General features: G+C 37.1%; 1 protein-coding gene across 1 annotated transcript in view; it reads left to right on the top strand.

The window, feature by feature from the left end:
• Positions 1 to 11,374, top strand: part of LOC118187263 (fatty acid CoA ligase Acsl3-like) — a 120,579-nt gene extending 109,205 nt beyond the window's left edge. Inside the window, exon 17 of the mRNA XM_035357453.2 lies at positions 11,036 to 11,374. Within this exon, the coding sequence (XP_035213344.2) occupies positions 11,036 to 11,208 (173 nt within the window). The 3' untranslated portion in view covers positions 11,209 to 11,374. The remainder of the gene's footprint in view (positions 1 to 11,035) is intronic.
• Positions 11,375 to 13,283: the final 1,909 nt, after the last annotated feature.

Here is a 13,283-nt window from a genome sequence, read left to right on the forward strand (position 1 = left end):
GGTGTCTTAATTCCTCGTCAGTAATCGATTTCATTTTCCGTTTCAATGCTCTCGCCTTATGCTTTTGAGCGCGTAACTCTTTAGTCCACCAATTTATATGAAAGTAAGGTTTTGCAGATCGTATTGGAAAGGTATTTTCACATATTTCTTGGATTTTTTTATAAAATCTTCTGTAGCTTTATTTAGATCTTCTTTTGTTGCACTTAGTTGGAAGGAAGAAGTCATTGGAAATGCGGATTGTTGAATTTGCTTAATAAAGTTCTTTTCTTTCTTTTTAGTAATTTTAAAACGTTTCATTAAAACTGATTCTGAGTTCTCTTTGATTTCAAAAGTAATATATTTATGATCTGAGTGAGAGTTGTCTTCTTCAATTTTGCGATTTGAAATCGAATTAATTAGGTGATGGGAAGTAACTACGAGATCTGGCCACCCTCTCCCATACATTGTTTCGAAAGAAGGTAAATCCGAGGCTTGGTTATGAATGAAAAGATTATGCGAATTGAAGAATTCCTCAAGGGACCTTCCTCTTGGACTTGTGGAATTGTAGCCCCAAAGCTGGTTGTGTGAGTTGAAATCTCCACAAATTATGTGTGGACTTCGGAAGGAAAACAAGATGGATTCTAAATCATGAAGCAAAGGAGAAATATCCTCGGAGGGAGATGCATAAATACTTGAAATAAGAAGTTGAGAGTTGGAACTATTAAGACTGATTGTAACTAGGTCTCTTTTGGCTGTAATTAGAATTGGGTGCCAGCTATGATTAAAACTGATGATAGCTGCTCTGGGATGTTGATTGGGCGACTGAGGAGAATACTGAAAGACATTCCAAGACGTTGGAATGCTACTTACTTTCCCTTCGATACAATAGGGTTCTTGGATTAAAACAAAGTCTTTATGGTTATGAATTAAGAATTCTGCTAGATGATCAGAAGCCGTTTTTGCTCTTTGTAAGTTGATTTGGAGAAAACGAATTGAAGAAAATGGAATCGAGTTTTTTAGCAAGGTTGGGGGTAGATTATTTTGTACATCACTGTCCACGTTATAATCTTGAGTTGAAGCGTTATTCTTTAAATTGCGCTCTTGCATGTTAATATCAACTGAAGAATTATTAGTTATGGATGATGGCAACATGTGAGGTTGTGGCTTTTTCCGGGTACAATAATTTGTTAAGCTGACTCCTGTACGTCTGGCATGTTCTTTCATGAGCACCGTGATCAGTTGGTAACGAAAAACCAGTTTCTTGGTTACTTCGCACACAATTTACACAGAGTTTTACGTTTGAGGTACACTCTCTATGGGAATGTTGTTTTGCGCAGATGGAACAGCAGGGAGGATTTTGACAGCTTCGACTATTATGTCCAAGACCCTGGCAATGAACGCAACGGGGAAGTGAAATGTAGGGACGGAAGGAACACGAGTTTAATCCAATGAAGACTCTTGACGAAGTAAAACAGTCACTAGAATCTGAAGAAATTTCTACAATCCAATTATTTGTATTTTCAGATCGGTGAACTGGAGAACACGAAATATCAAGATTCTTATTTGATGTAATTTTCAGAAAAGCCGATTTGATATCTTCAGCAGCCACTGAAGATGGTACATTAAACACTATGAGTTTGGTACTTCTGGGTTTTGAAGTACGAACAGTTACGGAGGCTTGTAGTTGTGAATTTTCAACGATCGAGCGGTGTAAGTGTTCTAAGTCTGCTTTCTTTTCGACACCGATTAAAAGCTCATTAGACTTAGTAGTACGAATATTATTGATATGAATACCCAGTTTTTGTGGATTAAGTGTCGAACTTAGTTGGTGTCTGATATCTTCAGGTGTTATCTCTGAATCTTTAGGTTTCAGGAGTAGAATATGATCTCTGAATTGACTTTTTGGAGTCTGTTTCAAAGAAATGTTTTTGGCGGCAGCAACGGCGTAGGAATTTGGGGTTTGTTCTAGAAACTTTGTTTCGAATAATTTTTTAACTTCGTGTTGTTGTTGCTGCAAATGTTCCTTCACTTCAGAGATAACTGTAGTATTTGAACGCTGAAGAGACAGTTGCTCTCTCAGTTCCGAAATTGTACCTTCGTGCTTCGCTAGAGTAAGTTCTTGGTCTGCCACTATTTGACGAAGAGCTGTTAAATGGACAGAAATATCTTTATGTTCTTGGGTATTAAGTTTTCTATTTTTTCCGATGTTTAGAATATCTTTAATTTTATCAGTAATTCGTAGAATATCATTCAATCTGGAGGAGTCAGCATTTTCAGAATTGCTAGTTAAAGAATGGGAGATGTTTAATAATGATGGTGAGGAAGACCTATCTTTAGAAGCCATCGATAATAGTTTACAATTTCATAGCTCACATAAAACAAAAATCACAAAAATCAGAAATTATTCATAAGCAGAGCAGAAAATTACTAGTACATGAAGTTAACAAAAATAAATAAATAAGTAAATAGTAGTGAATAATTGCTTATTAGAATAAATGCTATTACTCACATAAATTCTGACAAAAATAATTATAAATTCAGGTGTTATGCAGTTCCAATGTTTCTTAGGAAAAAGAATATATATATAAAGAGAGAAACTCAAATTAAATAAAAATACAGAATTATCTGTTGGTAATACTATATTATGTCAAGTCTTAACTAAAGGTTAATTAATTAGATAACTGTGAGTTGTCAGACGTACATTATATTAAGTCGTTAAGAGGAGTTCTAAACCTTATTCAGACAGGTATTTCTGCAAGTGAGTGTTAAGTAATCAGTATTATACTTAGAAAACAGATACAACAGTATGTAAAAGCTTTTCAGAGTTAGGCAAAACACACAAAACACAATGTGATAGGATAGGGGTTTTGAATTAACTTCTGTTAAACGTTTGAGTATTTAAAAGATAACTACTGTGAGATATTGTAATACTGAAAAAATATCTGAGGAAATTTTAGCATTTTTTATGTGATAATAATAAATTTTGTCCATTTTTCATCGGACTTGTTCATTCAATTCAAACGAACCCGTACGCACGCAACAATATGCATGAAATAAGCCGGACAAAAATTGTAGCAAACAATAAATTATTAATAAAGCAAACCAATATTAATAAAATAAGTCAAAGAAAATCTTTTTAGAAATATATGTTAAAAGAAGCAAATGGTTAGCAGAAGTCTGTTTGATAAACGGAATAAAGGCAATTTTGCTATACAGAAACATGTATCATCCTTGTTTAATTCTTCTTTCATATTTAAATTTTATTAAAAAAACCTAATTGAGGTTTTAACGCTACGGCATATAAGCGTTAAATTGCGCCGGAGCCCACCGGAGCCCAGCTCCGGTACTTCTCAGTTTTCCAGATAAATTATAATTTCAGCCGGAGCCCTAAATAAAAGGGCTTCGGTACTTCTTTTATGTAAGAAAACCTCAACTTTAGCACATAAACTTTAGTTTTAATAATGAACATGCCTTAAAAATGAACTCTAACTTCTAAACGCAGGCCTGTCTTTCTCTCGCACTCAAGCCTTGGACAGAGGTTGAGACTTTTAAGAAAAGAACAGCTCCCAGTCGTATGTCAAAGACTTATGACACAATGACAGAATGGTGATATGCAATGAATATATGACAGAGGGTAAATGTTGTATTCCCCTCCTCAAAGAAATAAAATTGATACCCTGGTTGTGTACGTACCACGCTATCGACTTCCTACTGCAGAGCTCCTGTAGACTTTCTCAATGATGTAACCTAACGGGGGGGGACCACGGCTGTTACTGTACAGAGAAGTCTTGCGTTTATTCTCACGCTGTATTCAGGAAAATTTATTGAGGAAAACTTTCTCCTTGACGGCTAGAATCATATCGACAGGGCACTGCGATCAGAAAGTCTTGAACTCTTCCCTCTTTAAGACACAATAACACGCCGAACAAATACTAATTCAGAAGTCAAACAACAAAAATCAGCGTTATATTTACAAATTTTCACAGGACTAGTTTCGATGGTTTTACCGAACCACCATCGTCAGCCAACAGACACTCCTAATACAAATATGCAGATGCTTACTTTCTGTAACAGACACGATATATTTCTGCATAAATACATGTATGTGGACAAAAATCACATAATACGTAACTAGTCCAAACTGCTAAATTGAAGCAGATACTCCTGGTATAGTTACCTAGATATTACAATGTATTCATGTAGCTTATAAATATCGATATGAATGCAATCAGTATGTACAGGTTTGGGAAATATGTATGGATATTAGCACTAGAAGTATTATGATACTGCTATAACATAGATACATGGTATGTATGTCCTAGTGTGGAATAATAATGCATAAAATTGCTATTACAAACAAGCAAATAAGTAAGTACCGTGAGGAGCCATACATCACAGACATATATATGCATGAACGCCGGTACTGTTAATGTGTAATACATATATGAAAACAGTAGTTCAATGAGTTGCTAGCTGACGAACTAACCTGATGACGTAAATATATAACATGTACGAATTTATATAAATATAGTTCTATATAAATACAGGAAATTCGGATGGCAGCATGACATGCAGATACGGCATTACAGTGGGAAAGGTAGTATGGTTTTCCGAATTGTTCTGAATCAAGAGTGAAACGTTGATGCGTTCCTTAATACGTTTAATGGCATATAGATTATTAAAAGTGTTTTTACCACATACGTAACAGTTTTCATTAGCTGGTTTCTGAAGGTGAAATCTAACTCTTACCGTACAATCGAAGATATATTGATCTGAGTCCCCAGCGGCCCAACGTATACATTGATTACTGTCACAAAGATCGAAGCGATTTAAGTAACTCGTGTAAGGGTATTAAGTAACTCGTGTGACGTGTAAAGAATTGAGTTAACTCTGTTGTTTCGCTGCTGATCTCGAACACTGACTCTAGGGATGTATTTGAACACACGTCTCCCTATTCACTCCTTAATCCAGCTATTCTGCCACTGTTCCATGATTGCCAATGCACTTCGGCCTTCATACGCTAGCTTAGAACTTGCATGAAAAGCTTCTAGTATTCGAGTCCGAAGGTGCCTGTTTTGCTATTTCATTGGCTCTTTCATTAACGCAAGCTCCAGTATGTGCGCTAATCCACTGGAGTTTTGGTCCTCAGGCAGGAAAAGCATTAGCTCCTGAATCTATTCTGCTATTTGGATTTTGCATCCTTAGCCCTGGATGACCTGGAGGCTGAATCGCTATAACTTGTTCAGGGCTGTTCTGTTCGGATGCAGAATTGTATAGCTGCTCTGAGAGCAAGTAGCTTGGCTTGAAAGACTAAATTGTATGGACTTAGCCTTCGTGACCAGGTATAGATTACATCTTTCCCTAGCATTTCACAGATTCCACTTCCCATACTTTGCTCTTCTTTGGAGCCATCTGTATACAAAGCATGATTTTCTAGTACTGCCGGTGATTTTAACTCATGTCGAATTTTAAATTCCGCTGGATGCCAAGGTGTTAATGCTACGTTGGACTCGTAATCTCCGTGATAGTAGGCAGAGTTACACAGTATTATCTTGCATTTTAATCTATGTATCCGAACTGCTGCACATTCTCTTCGTATCACTAGATGAAGTGGGAGCAGCCCGGCGAGCTTATTGAGGGACTAGTGGAGACGTGGGTTATTTCCGACAGATGTTTAGTAAAAATGGCCGTTGCGTCCATGCCACGTTGATTTGACATACGCGTATTCAAATGTGAGCCTTATATGGAAGCCCCGTGCAATGCTACTCTTTCTGCAACTATAGAATGCTAAATCGTTAGTATTTGAGAGGATACCACTAATTAGCTGATGTTGTTCTGAGCATTTAATCTGCTAATTTATGCACTCTTTGTTTATTTTAGAAAATGTGCTGTCAGGTGAGTCTGCCATGTATAATTACATTCAGATATTTGAAGTGTCGAATGGTTTTAATGTTATTCCATCCTAGCTTAGTTCCTGGAATGTGAATATATCTCCCGGGGTTAATAAAGAATCCCTACGCTTTAGACACTGAAATTATGAGTTTGTGATCTTCTGCGCTGTACATATTGGGCACACCGTTTCCTATTTTCGTCTGTTATGATCTCTGGCTAACAATCAGAAGTCGTCCGCCATAAGCAAGTATTTCGATGCCGTTGTTGTCGTTGAAGAATCCGACGGCAGAAACAGCTACGAGATTCCAAAGAAATTGTCCAAAACATGACGCTTGCGGACAGCCAATGTTAATACTTTATATATTCACGCCTTCGTCTGTTGTGGCTTGAACATGTCTGGAAGTATCCGCCACTGTCAAAAATAGCAGCAGCTGTCGTACGGCTGGGCAAGGGATCGAAATAACTTTGGATCACAGTTAGGGTATTGCAGTTAGTTTCCTTAACTGCAATCAAAGTCTGTTTGGCTGCATAGCCGAGCATTTTTCACTGTCAGATATAGCAGTTGTTGTACGATTGGAGAAACAGTCGAAAAAACATGGAAAGAAGAAATTTGGAATCTCAATTACTAGTGTTTTAGTCCCTTAATTTCCATAAATTGTTCAGAATCAAAAGTCTATTCGACTCCACGACCAACCTTCGGATGGTAATTAAGGGGATCTAAGCCAGAGTTCATTACTTGCACAAACTTTTGGTTGATGCCGTACCATTCTCCCTGAAACCATTTACCAGCCGTTTTAAATTTGTGAAAGATCTACTTGCCCACAAAGACAGGAATTGAATCGAACATCCAATGTATTGAATAAAGGTAGCACATAATGGTAGCATGCACTCTCGCACTGTCTTGTTGAAGAGTAAAGTGATGGAGGATCCGAAGTTATGACACAGATAAAATCATTACTCTAACCGTGGCTGAACAAAATACCCTATACTCGGACTAGATGTGAAGGGGTGTGCATCCAGTGGCAACCTTATACCATCAGTCTAGTCTAAGACAGTCTGGCTGTGAAGAATACAAGTTTACCACATTCATTCTCCTCAGTGCCTTTACACCGGGATACAGCCGTCATAATATTCGTACTATAAGTAAAAGCAGAATTCGACAGAAAAGACGACGTTACTCATGTCTAGGCGTATCGTAGCGTAACACACTCGGACTTTGGAATTAGAGTACGTGATGCCACTGCAATGCGGACTCATAAGAGCGATGCGGGCAAATTATCTGTAGTCTAGGGCAGGGGTTCTTAACCAGTGGCAGGCTACCACTGGTGGTACGCAAGAGAAAAATAGGTGGTACGCAAAGAAGCAAAGCATTTTTAATTACTAAATTCAGAAACTAAAACACCAACATCCTGATTGAGGTTTTTCTCTAACACTCATAAATTTACGCGATCTGAGCTTTGTTCAAGAGTGGTGGTGGTAGTAGTACTTTGTAGTGGTGGTACTGCAGGTTTTTCAGTTTTTGTTTAGATGGTACGTGTTAGTCAAAAGGTTGAGAACCGCTGGTCTAGGGTATTGTTGAATGAGGTATCCTTAAGTTACCACTCGTCGCTCTGTGTAACCCTTCTGGACCCATTGACTGTAAATTCCTATAAAAGTTACACTATCTTGACCCTTAGGAGCGGAAATTGCGCGATGTGATTGGGCAGTCCTGCAAAATATGTTTGAATGCTGGGACGTGCTGGTATGAGCTTCTTCAAGTTGCATGAGCTGCAAATATGTAGTAAGTAAATGTGATTTCCCGAAACAAACATCAGCACTTCAATCTCCTTTTTATGCTACTTTGCGGTGTCATTACTGCCTGTAATGGGAGCATGTCTTGAAACACCAATTATTACACATCCTAGCTTTATCTACCTTTCATGTAAAATTCAGACCGGTGTGCTTCCCTCATGATACAGAAATTTTAATGAACAAAAGTGTAACTGCTTATTTTTTGCATTATGTTGTGATTTTCCGGACATTAAGGAGTTTGTAGTTTAAGATCAATTGGAAAGTTTGAATCAAAACAAAACTATATAGGAAAAATAAATAAACCTTATACAGGGTGATTGTACGATCAAACTTGGAGGGGTGATTGAGCGTACTAAAACATGTACTTTTTGCATAGGAATGTGGGGTCTAAAGTGACGTGTTAAGGCACGAACAACAAAAAATGACACAAGAGGAAATATGTGTTTATTTACAAAATCAGAGCAAAGTGCTTATTTACAGGAATAAGTATTTTCAAATGGTCAGAATTGTAACCACTAACAGTAGTACGAACTACAGCTGTGATTCGCTGGCAGGGCAGTGGGTAGAGGGCAGTAGTGAGCCGGGCAAACCGCGATCCGATGAATCAGGGGAAGAAAGGTCATTCGGCAAATCTGATTTCGAGTGTGATGGGTGAGTTTACATATAGTTGAAAAGGCTGACATGCATCTAATGTATGACACTGCTAATGGAATGCAGCACACATCACGTTTTAACACGTCACTTTCGACCCCACATTTCTGTACAAAAGTACATGTTTTAGTATCATCCGTGAACAGTTCGTTCCTTTCAAAGGGCTCCTGGACTGAAGAGTTCTATCCCTGTCGAAATTGAGTCACTTTTCGAACGTTGAAGTCATACTTGAGTTCAGGCGGAGTCAATAAGCAAAAATATGGCAATGAATGCAGATTGATGATGAGACGGTGATACATGCACTTGGGGAAAAGCAGCCGGAAAGTATTTCCTAGGAGTCAGGCAGATCTGTGCGATGAGAGAAACAAAGTTGTGGGCGGCGTCGATGGGCGGAGAGAAGGCTGGATGTGATAGAAAGTCATCAGGTCACATGATGAGGAGTAGCCAATGGTTGATAAAGTGCATTTCTGTAAGAGAGCTGAGGGGCCTCATGCAAGCAGTATTTTTGTGTGAAATTAAAAGTGTATTTGTACTTAGAAATATATTTTCAGTTTTATTTTTTTTTAATTTTTTTATTTATTTAATTTTTTTTTGTCCAATTAATTAAAGATATTTGCTTCTTCGCATATGTTAAATAATATGAGTAATTTTTCCACTGGTGTGTCGACTGTTCTGAGTTGTTCTATGTTACGTTTGAGAAGTGTAAAAAAATTTAAATATATTACTACTGCCAAAAATGGTGTTTATTTCTTTTAAGGTGGAAAATATGTCTGTGAAAGTGTTGGTACTGAGTGTGGTGTTGTTGTTCTGGTTTCTGGTGCCTTGGGTGTTGTATGATGTAACTTATGCATATGTTCTGCCTTGTGTAAATGTAGGTGTTTGTGAGGTAGTGTTTTTTGGAGTGAAAGTGTAGTTTGGTGAACTGTTGGTGTTTCTGATTGTGTTTTGGGGGAATTTTTCGCAACCGCGATAAGAAGCTGGGTGGTTCTTGGAGCAATTTGCACAAATGGGGTTATCAATTTTACCTTGTGTGGGGCAATCTGTTGTTTTGTGTTGTGCGCGTTTAACACACCTAGGTAAAAAGAAGCAGTTGTCTGAAGAGTGGTTGAAGCGTTGGCAGTTGTGGCATTGAGGTGTTATATTTTTGTTTATGTATTTTTCAACTGTGATGATAAACATACCTAGGTATGTTTCACTGTAGATTTTGTCTATGTTGTGTGTCTGCATAAGTTGTACCTGGAATAGTGGCATGGGTTGTTTGGTTTTGAATCTTGTGAATTGAACGACTTTGTGTACTGTGTATCCTAAGTGTGTGAGTTCTGAGGATATTTCTTGTGTTTTTGTTGTGATAGGTAATCCTCTGATGACTACTTTAACCGGTCTTTTATGTTTTGGTGTGATAACGTAGTGTTCAATGTTATGTTTTTGTAAGTCTAAGGTGAGCTGTCTGTGATCGTCTGTTGTGGAAGGTAATAATTTAATGTATTCTCCGCTTATTTTTCCATAAAAAGTAGCTTCTGTAAGTGTTGTGAGTTTTTTAATGTATTGGTTATGTGTGGTGCCATCTGTTGGCTTAACCATAATTGGTGTAGGTGTGCTGTAATTTGTGAGTCGTGCGTCTGGTGTTTGTGTGCTATTAATTGGTTGTGGTGGTTGAGAGAGTGCGTTAAAGCTGTTCTGAGTGGGAACAGAGTTTGATGGAATATTCTTGGGTATTTAAGCAGTCTTGAGTGGTTTCTGAAAGCCATCCGAGTCATCTTCGTTATCTGGAGTGTCACGTGGTTTGCGTTTGAGCTGTGTGATTGCTTGTGTGGAGCTTGCATGAGAAAGAGCAAATTTTAACTTACCCCTCAGCTTTTCAATCAGTTTCTTCTTATTGTCCATATTCCTTTTCAACATATCCGTATGGTAGTCACGGTCCGTAACGGGTCTGCTGGCCGAGAGTAAGTCGTAGTTTTCTTTAATTGCCTCTAATCGCACTTCTTGCTCCTGGATTTCCAGTCGTAACGTGGCGATTTCTTGATCGGTGAGAACATGATCAGTGCCCTGGTCCATTTCAGTGTCCGTCGTATTCGAGCTGTCCGAGACCGGATCCGTGCCTTTACCAGGTGGAACCGCTTCACTACGAGGAGTCTGCTTAGTACGAGCCATATCGACAAGTCACGATTTCGTTAAAACGACATGTTTTAGTACGTTCAACCACACCTCCAAGTTTGTCTCATGACAGTAGAATTGCCCTATAGCTATATATTATAATAGCGTGTGCTCCATCTGGTTGTCCAAATGGCGACTTTCCTCCCTTGACTAGGTACTTACAACTGAGATATACAAAGCCGGCAACCAGGACAAAATAACTTCTACTTATTTGTGAGAATCCCGCAATTTGTTCTTAGCTGACTGATTTAAATGTGATTTATTACATGATATGTACTGTATACGTGTCTTTCTCACGTGTTCGAGAGTATTTTTTAAATACTTTATAATGTTCTTGTAAAGTCCCTTGTATGCGATTAATCTAAGATAGGATGACAAAAAGATTCTATGCTTATGCGATGTCTCACTTAATTATAAAGTTTTAATAACTGACATATAGCGATGCATATTCTAAGCAATTTGCGATTTAATACTTGTGACAATTCAAAGTAAAGTAATTTATAATTAACATTATGAATAAAAATATAAGTAGTGAGAAAACGTTTTCTTTTTGCTTCTTCTCCTCTAGGTCATCTCCATGGTGCCGAGATTCCAAAGAAAATTAAATTGTGCCCAGATGAATGGACACCTGAATCTGGATTAGTGACTGCTGCATTTAAACTTCGACGGAAGTTTATCGAGAAGCATTATGAAGACATTATTAATAGCATGTACACCAAAAATGAGCAGAACTCTATGTAAGAAACTGATGCTGTGTAAACATGCATTTAACATGTCGCATTTGCTTGCCTGCCTGCTCACAAACTTTTGGTGGCAAGTATAAGGTCTCATATTCATATATTTTTTACACGTGCATTATTTTCTGTGCAAAAAAGTAATAAAGACGAAATAAAGGTTATTTGATGTATTAAGGTTGCATATTCGATCAACCTAACTAATAAGCACTCTAAAATAAAGAAAAGAATCAAATATTTAATGCCAAACAAAACGAACAAGTTCATATCCTAGAAGGATTTTTGAAAATTCGATGGCCATCTTCAAACTAAATCTCTAACGGAACTGCCAGCCTGAAATGTTCGCTTTTGTCTATTATTGATCATCGTGGAACTTTGCAACCTAGCCGTCATTTTTCTGATATGCACTTTTCTTATTTCTCACGTTTCGTACACTGTTCATTTCTTTTTCGAGTAACGGATTACCATTACTTAAGTAAGTCTTGGCACATTTTCTTATTTCTCATGGCGTTGATACAAATTTTTGGAATATCGAATATTGAAAAAATATTGCCTAGTTTCTCTTGGTAGCAGGTAGGTTTTACTAACTCTGTGATTAAAGATATAATTAGAAAGCTTAACAATTTCGATAATTTTAACATCTTCAAATTTAACCAAAATATTTCCTTTCTAAGATTGTTGAGACTGTGAACTTCAGCATTCAAATGAAACTAAATTCCACCAAAGATGGTAACGCAATACCTTCCCAATAATCAGTTTCCGAAAATTAGGAACAACATTATTAAAAATATGAAAAAGTGTTAAGACTTTCTTTAAAAATTATAATCGCAGTTTTGAAGATAGAGTGAAATAAGAAAAGCGAGTGTCGTGGACTGATCGCAAACTTTCACGTAGACCAGAAACAGATAAGACTTTCGAAAATAGCAAACCATTTAAGGGCTACTTGCTTAAGGGAAGAGATGTCATCGGGAAGGACATTTTAAGGGAAATCGGCTCCTATTCACGTTACACATAAAGAAACCACAAAAACCTACCATGCAGCTAGCGCATTCGCCTGGCATCAAACATAAGTTTGACCTCCAGTATTCAGTGGTAATGAACACTAGAAAAATAGCTCACCCCGTAGAATAGTAACAGAACTGTAAGAGCAAAACTATTGTAATGTAAGCATATTACTATCTAATTTGCATGTACTTGATAAAAATAATATTGTAAAGCAGTTTAAAATGACATTGAAAATCCAGTCAATGTGTAAATGAATTACAAGTTTACTTTGATTATCTCAGTAAAAGTATTGAAAATATGAATTCAGATAATGTTTAAATGTGCACATAACTGTAGTGATTTTATGTAACTATCACATGTAACTTGTACAAGACAATGTTTGTAATTAACATATCTATGCCCATGTAATATTTAAATTTATATTTTTATACGGAAGAAATATTCCTTCTCCCAGGATGACTATTAACACTGTAAGACTTTTATAACAAAGTCTATCTCAGGCGGCGATCAGTATTCAGTAGTTTTTAACATTCGGCCCGCTAGTGAGGCTCAAACTAGAAACAAAAGCGGATAATTTAAATGGAATATTTACTTGAAAACTCAATCTGAATATCATAATAGGATGACAAAAAAGATTTTACTGCAGCAACAACATTTAAGAATAATTTGTATCAAAGATTTTTTTGTTTATTTTCCTCGACAATCGATTTAAAATTCTTCTGTTTAAAGCCATTTCAAAGGCCAGGAATAGCTTTTATGCAGTGCATTTCGCTTTCAATGAATTACTTCACAATTAGTTACGAAATCTATTAGTTAATTCATACGGAATTATGTTATACCTTTCCATGCCCATTTTTGTGGTGTAATGGGGAGCACATCCAGCTAACAGCTGGTAGATTCGTGGTTTGATTTCTGACAAGGGAGCTGTCCATTTCTTACGTTTTCCACACCAAAATCCTAGAGATCTCTACAATTCGTACGAACTGAGAAGAGGTGGATAAATAGTCAACACCTAGATTTGACTTACTGAGTCTGTGTCTCTCCCCAGTCATCTTCTAAAAAACAAGAGAATATAAG

This window comes from Stegodyphus dumicola, chromosome X1 (genome assembly GCF_044657685.1).
Source record: "Stegodyphus dumicola isolate Sdum_Otavi_A_Nest chromosome X1, ASM4465768v1".
Taxonomy (NCBI): domain Eukaryota; kingdom Metazoa; phylum Arthropoda; class Arachnida; order Araneae; family Eresidae; genus Stegodyphus; species Stegodyphus dumicola.